Below are 9438 nucleotides of genomic sequence, written 5' to 3' on the forward strand. Positions count from 1 at the left end.
GGTGCTGTTCCAAATGCAAGGATTATTATTATATAAAATGTAAGAACTAGTACATAAAAGTACCAGTATATAGATTTACAGTTTGCTATACCAAATGTAAGGATTATTATTGTTATACTTTGATAATTATCATTATTTAAACGGTTGAGTAAATCAGTAAATCTGTGCAAATGCAGTATTTTGCTCTTTGGTTGAAGCTGATCAGGTTCTTTGGGTCAGTTTCTGTGTTTTGAAGGTTTTTTTTCTGTTTGATTTTACATCACAATCACATCCCTGAGCTCCCCCCTCCCTCCCCCACCTCCCCCCTGCACCCCTCCCCCTCCCCCAGCTCCCCCCTGCACCCCTCCCCCTCCCCCAGCTCCCCCTGCACCCCTCCCCCCTCCCCCACCTCCCCCTCCCCCAGCTCCCCCTGCACCCCTCCCCCACCTCCCACCTCCCCCAGCTCCCCCTGCACCCCTCCCCCTCCCCCAGCTCCCCCTGCACCCCTCCCCCTCCCCCAGCTCCCCCTGCACCCCTCCCCTCCCCCAGCTCCCCCCTGCACCCCTCCCCCCTCCCCCACCTCCCACCTCCCCAGCTCCCCCCTGCACCCCTCCCCCTCCCCCAGCTCCCCCTGCACCCCTCCCCCTCCCCCCTCCCCCACCTCCCCCTCCCCCACCTCCCCTGCACCCCTCCCCCCTCTCTCCCCACCTCCCCCTGCACCCCTCCCCCCCTCCCTCCCCCCACCTCCCCCTCCCCCCCACCTCCCCCCTTCCCCTGCACCCCTCCCCCACCTCTCCCCTTCCACCCCTCCCCCACCTCCCCTCCCCCACCTCTCCCCTCCACCCCTCCCTCCACCTCCCCCTCCCCCACCTCTCCCCTCCCTCCCCCACCTCCCCCCCTTCCCCCCTGCACCCCTCCCCCCCTCCCTCCCCCCCTCTCCCCCTCCCTCACCCCTCCCCCCCTCCCCAATGCTCGGGCCCCGACACCTGACTGTTCAGCGCTTTGGGACGTCCTCCCGACGTGAAAGGCGCTCTATAGATGTAAGTTGTTGTTGCGGTCCGGTCCCAGCGCTCACCCGGGACAGAGTCACGTGTGTAATGACGCCGTTTCCATGACGACGGTTACCAGGGAGGAGGGACGCGGCGTCCCTCGTCTCCATGGTGACCGGGGTCCGGCCAATCACAGGCTTCCCCATGGCCGAGGACCCGGAAGCGGCGGCTGACGGTCTCTCCGGCTTCACGGTGTTCGCCGCCTCCCCGCGGGAGGACGTGGCTTACGCTAAGGTTTTCTGGAACTCGCTGTCGCTCCAACCGCCGCTCGAGTCCCGCCTCGTGTCCGGGGACATCACACAGCGCCTGAGGGTGGCGCCGGCCGTGGGCAGCGGTGAGGAGTGTGTGTGTGTGTGTGTGTATCTGTGTGTGTATATATGTGTGTGTATATGTCTGTATATGTATGTGTGTGTATATGCACGTGTGTGTATATGTGTGTGTGTGTGTATGTATGTGTGTGTGGGTCAGAGAGATCGCACCCCATCACCCCGATCCTCGGCAGCCTCCACTGACTCCCTATCACCGAATGGATCGATTTCAAGATCCTCACACTCAACTATAAATCCCTTCATGTCCTGACACCTTCCTACTTCATCAACCTCCTCACTCCCCAACTCACAACCTGCTGCCTCCGCTTGACTAGCTGCGGCATCTTGCTTGTCCCTCGTGCCCTCCGTTCCACCATCGGTGGCCGTGCTTTCAGTCGCCACACCCGAAACTCTGGACCTCTCTTCCTCAATCCCTCCGCCTTGTCCCTTCCTTCCCCATCTTCAGATCATACCTGAAGCCCTTCCTCTTCGACGGTGCTTACGCCACTTCTCCACCCCCCCCCCCCCCCCCCCACACACACACACACCTGCGCCCCCCTCCCAGGCTCAGTGTCATGTTTCACCATTGGCAAGTGCTCTGGGATTCTGGGATGTTACCCTGCGTGAGGGGAGCTGTGTGAATGAATGTAAGTTGTTCTTGTCAGGAGATTGTGGGTTCAAGCCAATGCCGGTCAATCCAAGCTGATCATTTATGCTGTTGTTGCAGTGCTGGGGGAGAGCCCATAGTGGGATGTTTGTCTGTTCAGGTGGACATTAATACTCCAAAAGAGAAGGCAGTTTGTGTTTCCCTGTGTCTAGTCTTGGCTCACAATCCAACAGATAAAGTTGCTCATTCACCCCATGGCTGTCTGTAGGTGGGACAGGTTGGCTAGTCACTACACTTCACAGTAAATCCTTTGAGAGGCTCTCCCTCATTTGAAAGGTACAAAATGTAATTTATATGACGTCTTTCACGTCGGAAAGATGTCCCAAGGTGCTGGAATATCAAAAGGATTAGTATTATTACTGCTGAGTATGGGAATGTGTGTGTGTTGGGTGGGGGATACAGGAGATCAGATCTACAGTTGTGCTGCTGTGAGATTTAATTCCCCAAACAGTTTAATCACATCCTTGTTTTACAGACCGATGTCGTTGCCGCCTCTCCAGTGCAGACAAAAGTAAGTACACATACCCGAGCGTGAATGGGTGTGTGTGTGTGCACGTGTAGCAGCCTGTGGCAGAGCTCTCTACTCTAATCCCATTCCTCTGCTGATTTCCCATTGTGTCTGTCCAGTTGCCAGCACAACCACTGGTTAGACATTGATATGAATTTTTTTTGGGGGGTCAGCTGGATGCCTGACACATGCAGAAACCCATCACCATGTTTAAGAGTCTCCAAACCAAACTGAGAATTCCATGCATCCCACCTACACATGAGTAGGTGCAGGTTGGCAAGAGCCAAGACTTGGGGGGACACCAGAGTGTGTGTTGGGGTAACTGCTGGAGTCTAAACAGATAAAATCACATAGCTTGCCATTGACAGCACAGCCTGGCAACTTTCCCGCTGCTTGTCCAGCTAGGACCACCCTACCGATTAGGGCTTTTGCTGCAGGGTTGAACCTAGGAGCAATGCAGTGGGAGGCCGCTGCAGGGCGCTATCTGCACACAACTCGTGCAGTGTTAGTGTTAGTGTTAACCAACTGAGGTCTCAGGGATCAAGTAATGCTCACAGGCTGTTTGCTGTGTTGATCTGAGCCAGGAAGCAGGTAATGGGCAGCGCCGGTCTCCCTGCTGGCCTCACTGACATTAGAGCACTCGCCTTGCCAGCGAAAGGAACTGGGTTTGATCCCCAGCAGGGCAAGTTTCCTTACTCCACACACACGGCTCTGTTTACCCAGCAGTAAGTAGGAACCTGGTTGTTAGTCACTATATCAAATGCAAGGATTAGTATTAGTAGTAACCACACTTTCTCCTCAATGCAGAGGCCAGACAGAAGGAGATTGCGTTTGAAATGAAGATGAAAGCTGAGCAAAAGGCTGTGTATTTGGAGAAGGTGAGTGTGTGACACTGGGAGCTTTGCTGTAACAAACAAGCACCTTAACAACATGCATTAAAAGCAAAATCATTTCTTAACTGCAGTAAACCCTCGTCTTGTGATAGATCCACAATGAGTCACCGTGGCTGCTGATCTATTTTATATCCAAGGACTTCCCCATGGTGAAAACTGCTATATAAATGTAAATTTATAATAATGATAATAATAATTCTTGCATTTGATACAGCGCCTTATCACCTTGTTGAGACATCTCAAACCGCTTCACAGAATATACTTTAAAATGTAGTGACTGTGTATTTTGTGGGCGAAACACGGCAGCTAATTGTGCACAGCAGTGCCCCACAAACAGTCATGGATTGAGTGACCAAATTATTATTATTTTTGAATTATTATTTTTGAGGGGATTATTACCCACGGAAAAGGGATCCTCAATCGACTAACAACCAAGTTCTACTTACTGCTGATAACACAGGTGTGTGTGTGGTGTAAGGAAACTTGCCTAAGGTTTTGCTCCCCTCGATTCCCGGACGGGGAGAAACGTTAACTGACTAACCACTACACTATAGGACTCCACATTCCTACATAGTATATCCAGTATTAGACCAGGTGAAGACTAGGTTTCTCGCTGGAGTTTAACCCAGGGTCAGACTCCATGTGACTCCTGTAATCAGTCACTGTAGATGTGAGCATGTCGCCCAGAGCTCAGCCTCTCTCTCTCTCTCTCTCTCACTCTCCCAGAGCTCAGCCTCTCTCTCTCACTCTCTTTCACTCTCCCAGAGCTCAGCCTCTCTCTCTCTCTCTCTCTCGCACTCTCCCAGAGCTCAGCCTCTCTCTCTCTCACTCTCTCTCACTCTCCCAGAGCTCAGCCTCTCTCTCTCTCTCTCTCTCACTCTCTCTCACTCTCCCAGAGCTCAGCCTCTCTCTCTCTCTCTCACTCTCTCTCACTCTCCCTGAGCTCAGCCTCTCTCTCTCTCTCTCTCACTCTCTCTCACTCTCCCTGAGCTCAGCCTCTCTCTCTCTCTCTCTCACTCTCTCTCACTCTCCCAGAGCTCAGCCTCTCTCTCTCACTCTCTTTCACTCTCCCAGAGCTCAGCCTCTCTCTCTCTCTCTCTCACTCTCTCTCACTCTCCCTGAGCTCAGCCTCTCTCTCTCTCTCTCACTCTCTCTCACTCTCCCAGAGCTCAGCCTCTCTCTCTCTCACTCTCTCTCACTCTCCCAGAGCTCAGCCTCTCTCTCTCTCACTCTCTCTCACTCTCCCAGAGCTCAGCCTCTCTCTCTCTCACTCTCTCTCACTCTCCCAGAGCTCAGCCTCTCTCTCTCTCACTCTCTCTCCCTCTCCCTGAGCTCAGCCTCTCTCTCTCTCACTCTCCCAGAGCTCAGCCTCTCTCTCTCACTCTCTTTCACTCTCCCAGAGCTCAGCCTCTCTCTCTCTCACTCTCTCTCACTCTCCCAGAGCTCAGCCTCTCTCTCTCTCACTCTCTCTCACTCTCCCAGAGCTCAGCCTCTCTCTCTCTCACTCTCTCTCCCTCTCCCTGAGCTCAGCTGATCTATTGCAATCAGTCACTGTACAATAAAAAGGGATTTGACTTACGGTGGATTTTACAACAAATTATCCACTGAACTTCTCATCCATTATGTCTATTAAATTCTCCTCTAACCCGAACCACGTTACGCTGAGCTGCAGAGAATGTGTAGGTTTATTTGTATTGAGCAGCTATGAGATGTGCTGCTACTCCCTACCCCCGTCCCCCCCCACCCCCGCTGTCCCCTCCCCCGCACTCCCCTTCCCTTCCTCACCGCCCCATCCTCAAGATCTAACTGAGGGCATCGACCAGAGGCTTCCCCCACCCTGAGGTTTGTGTGTGAGTCAATGATGCTGATTAGAGTGGATGTGATTTTGCCGTCGCCCTCACACACACACACACACATACATACACACATACACACACACACACACATACTCCCACATACACATACCCCCACATACACATACACACACACACACACATACACACACACACATACACACACAGACACACACACATACTCCCACATACACATGCCCCCACATACACATATCCCCACATACACACACACACATACACACACACATACTCCCACATACACACACACACACATCGCTGACTCAGTCAGAGGAGAGGAGATTGATTTGTTCTTCTTTAAAAAAATTAGATCTTATTGGCAATCAGGAGATTGACCGAAGGATTGGAACTGTGAGCACAATTCACAATACTGGCTCACACCCACTCACACACACACACACTCACACCCACTCACACACTCTCTCACACCCACTCACACACTCTCTCACACCCACTCACACACACACTCTAACACACACACTTACACACTCTCTCACACCCACTAACACACACCCACTCACCTACCCACTCACACACTTTCTCACACCCACTCACACACACCCACTCACACACTCCCTCACACCCACACACACACACACCCACTCACACTCTCTCACACACACTCACACACATTCACATACACTCACACATATACACAAACACAGATACACTTACACACATATACACTCTCACACACACTCTCAAACACATACACTCTCTTTCACACTTACACACATACGCTCACTCACACACTCATATACACACACACACTCACACACACACTCACATACACACACTGTTACACATATACTAACTTATACTTGCACACATACACACACTCATACACACTCATACACTCACCCACATACACACACCTCACACACAGTCATGCTCACATGTACACTCACGCACACACTCACGCACACACTCACACACATTACAATAAAGATCCTTACATTTGGTACAGCACCTTTCACAGTGGGAGGACGTCTCAAAGCGTTTCACAGAGAAATGCAAGGATTATAATTGCTGTCAAGTGTAGTAACTGTTTTTGTGGGTAAACACAGCGGTTTATAATCAGGAATAGATCCAGGGTTTAATAGTGTGTGCAGTGGGCACGGAGCCAGCCAGGGGCCGAGCTGCTGACAGAGGCAGCGCTGGAGGGTGAGAGCGAGTTTGTCAGCATCGCGGCCGGTGATTAATGCAGTCACCACCGTGCAGCCTGACACCAGCCACGGCCCCTCCTCAGCCTCTAGCCTCCGCCACAGCTTATTCTACTCCAATAATCATCTCATCTCTCACGTCCCACCAGTGCCTGAGCGGGAGATTGATTCACAGCCGCAGTGTGTAACATCTCAGCCCAGAGCTGAACACCGCTGTGATGTTTAGACATTTATTAGTAACCAGTTGTAGTCTTCGCAGCTTCACTTGCAACCAAACGATCCGATATGGAACAATATTCCGTGCATTTGATACAGCGCCTCATCATGTCTTCGAGGCGTCTCAAAGCGCTTCACAGGATACACCGTAAAGTGTAGTGACTGTGCGTTTTGAGGGCGAAACGCGGCAGACAATTGCACCCTTCAGCGTCCCACAGACAGTGAAGTGACCACATTATTATGATTATTTATTTTGTCGTTTCGCCCACAAAATACACAAAAGTGTATTCTGTGAAGCGCTTTGAGACATCTCAACAACGTGATAAGGCACTGTATCAAATGCAACGATTATTATTACTATTTACTGGTCAACAATCCCCCACTGAAAACAGCTATAAGATTACATTTGTATAGTGCCTTTCACACACAGCCCCGTCCCACACACACATCACACACACTCACATACACCATACACATCCCCTCATACACTCAGCACCACCCTCCCCCCTCCCCACCCCCCCCCCCACACACACACACACACAGTGTCAGTGTGTGGGAAATGTGAGTGTGACTTTGCTCTGATTGTAGGCTAAGAAACGGAAAGAGATTTTAGTTTTAATCCAACAGCGGAGAGAGCAGAGCATCCAGGTGAGTGTGTGTTGGGGGTGGGGGGGGGGGGAGCGCTATGTGTGTGGGGAGAGTGGTGGGGAGGGGGGGGGGAGTGAGCAGGAGGCCAGGTCTGAATGACTTGCTTTGTGTCAGTGACTCTCTCCCTGACCCCAGATTGTGTTCATCAAACCATCCACAGTGTGTCCATGGCCGGCAGCGGTGATGTGGGGGGTCGGGGGGGTCACGAGCTTCTGCTTGAGCCTTGAGCAAAGAGCGGAGATTGTTTTCAGCAAAAGGGGGTGGGGGGGTGGGGGGGGCCTCGTGGAAGCAGTTATGCTGAGATCGCGGACATCCTGATATAATAGGAAAGAGACAAGAATAACATTACTGTGTGTCAAACTGATGCCCCCTCCCTCGCCGCCTTCTCCTCACTTCCTCCCTCGCCTCCTTCACCTCGCCCCGTCCCTCGCTGCCTTCCCCTAGCCCTTTTTCTCTTGACCCCTTCCCCTCGCCCCTCCCTCGCCCCTTTCCCCTCGCCCGCTCCCTCACCCCCTTCCCCTTGCCCTCTCCCTCGCCTCCTTCCCCTCACTTCCTCCCTCGCCTCCTTCCCCTTGCCCCCTCCCTCGCCCCCTCCCTTGCCTCCTTCCCCTTGCCCCCTCCCTCGCCCTCTCCCTCGCCTCCTTCAAGGCCCGTCTCAAGACCCTCCTCTTCAGCAGCGTCTTCGGTCACCCTCCTACACCCACCCTCCCCACCCTCATGATCCTAACCCCCAGCTCGGGTTCAAGCCCCTCAACTATCCAGCGTATTGGGATGCCCTGACGTGCTGTGCGCTGTGTGGGTAAATGTAATGTGTTGTTGTTGGTACGAGTCTCAGAGACTCAGATTTTTTCTCATCAACAGAGAGAACGTGTGTACCGCCCCTACAGGCCCCAGAGGGTGTCCGAGCCTCGACTGTGAGTAACGGGGGGCACAGGGCAAGCCAGCAGGTCAGACACCTCCCATCCCCTAACTCCCACACCCCCAAACTCCCCATCCCCTCACCCACCACTCCATCACCCCCAACCCATCCAGCATCCCAGAGATTCCAGCCACTGCTCAGAGCGGGTGGGTGGGGGGGAATTATTTGGGTTGGGTGGACCTGCCAGCTTGGGGGTTCAGCTCTCACCCCCAGTTCAAGAATTGGCCCCAACACAATGGAGAACAATCACTCCATCGCCATCTCCCCAACATCGTCTCACTCACTTGTTCTCACACTGTGTTTCCACTCCCCCATCTCCCTGCCTCCAACCCCCTCTTTGCCCTCCGACCCTCCCTTCCCTCCACTCCCCCCTTCCTTCCCTCCACTCCCCCCTCCATGCCCTTCACTCCCCCACTGCCCTCCAATCACTCAATCCACTGCTGTTTGTGGGACACTGCTGAGCGCAATTGGCTGCCACGTTTCACCCACAAAACACCCAGTCACCCCACTTTACAGTATAACCTGTGAAGCGCTTTGAGATGTCTCAAAGATGTGATAAGGCACTGTATCAAATGCCAGGATTATTATTATTATCATCATTAAAGGTAACTTGTTGTTGTTGTTTCAGGCGCCCCACAAGCCCGGACTTTAACAAGGAGGTTGAGGAGACCTATCAAGCACTGCGTATGTGTGACTGACGTGGGGGAGAGGCTCAGACTCTCCGCTGTTTGGGCTCAGTCCCCGATCCCTTTCCTTTATAATAAATCATCACTTGCAGTTGATCACTGCTCACTGACGCTGGTCCTCTCCCAACACTGATTTACTACCAAATATAATGACTGTTATTTAGCAAATCGCTAATCCGTGCCAGTACCGCCCCCCACATACACACACTCTCTCACAGGTACACACTTGCACACTCGCTGATGAACATTTAACACACACTCTAGCACACTCAGGCACACGCTTTCTCACGCACTGATCCGAATGCTCAACCACACTCACACGCTTAGTTGCACTCATTGACACACATTCCATCACACACGCTCACTCTGGCATGCATGCACACACAAGTGCACACTTACACAACCACTGACACAAATGCTCAATCACTCTCACACTCAGTCACACTCACTGACAAACACTCAATCACTTACGCTCGTACACTCAGTCTCACACACTGACACATAATTGCACGCTCACTGACACGCTCACTG

At 52.6% G+C, this 9438-nt stretch overlaps 1 protein-coding gene across 1 annotated transcript; it reads left to right on the forward strand.

The window, feature by feature from the left end:
* The first annotated feature begins 1136 nt into the window (after nucleotides 1–1136).
* Nucleotides 1137–9438, forward strand: hoatz (HOATZ cilia and flagella associated protein). The gene is made up of 6 exons (XM_042343840.1): nucleotides 1137–1362; nucleotides 2479–2514; nucleotides 3319–3389; nucleotides 7243–7302; nucleotides 8164–8216; nucleotides 8850–9438. The coding sequence occupies exons 1-6, from the start codon at nucleotides 1137–1139 to the stop codon at nucleotides 8917–8919; spliced, it is 516 nt and encodes a 171-aa protein (XP_042199774.1). The 3' UTR covers nucleotides 8920–9438.

The sequence above is a fragment of the Callorhinchus milii genome, unplaced genomic scaffold (assembly GCF_018977255.1).
Source record: "Callorhinchus milii isolate IMCB2004 unplaced genomic scaffold, IMCB_Cmil_1.0 Scaffold25, whole genome shotgun sequence".
NCBI lineage: Eukaryota > Metazoa > Chordata > Chondrichthyes > Chimaeriformes > Callorhinchidae > Callorhinchus > Callorhinchus milii.

Bases quoted from the DNA above. Each gene is read 5' to 3' on its own strand.
- hoatz (XM_042343840.1), top strand. From the start codon at position 1,137: ATGGTGACCGGGGTCCGGCCAATCACAGGCTTCCCCATGGCCGAGGAC. The intron at 1,363-2,478 runs GTGAGGAGTGTG...CTTGTTTTACAG, and splicing joins GGCGCCGGCCGTGGGCAGCG to ACCGATGTCGTTGCCGCCTC. The intron at 2,515-3,318 runs GTAAGTACACAT...TCCTCAATGCAG, and splicing joins CCTCTCCAGTGCAGACAAAA to AGGCCAGACAGAAGGAGATT.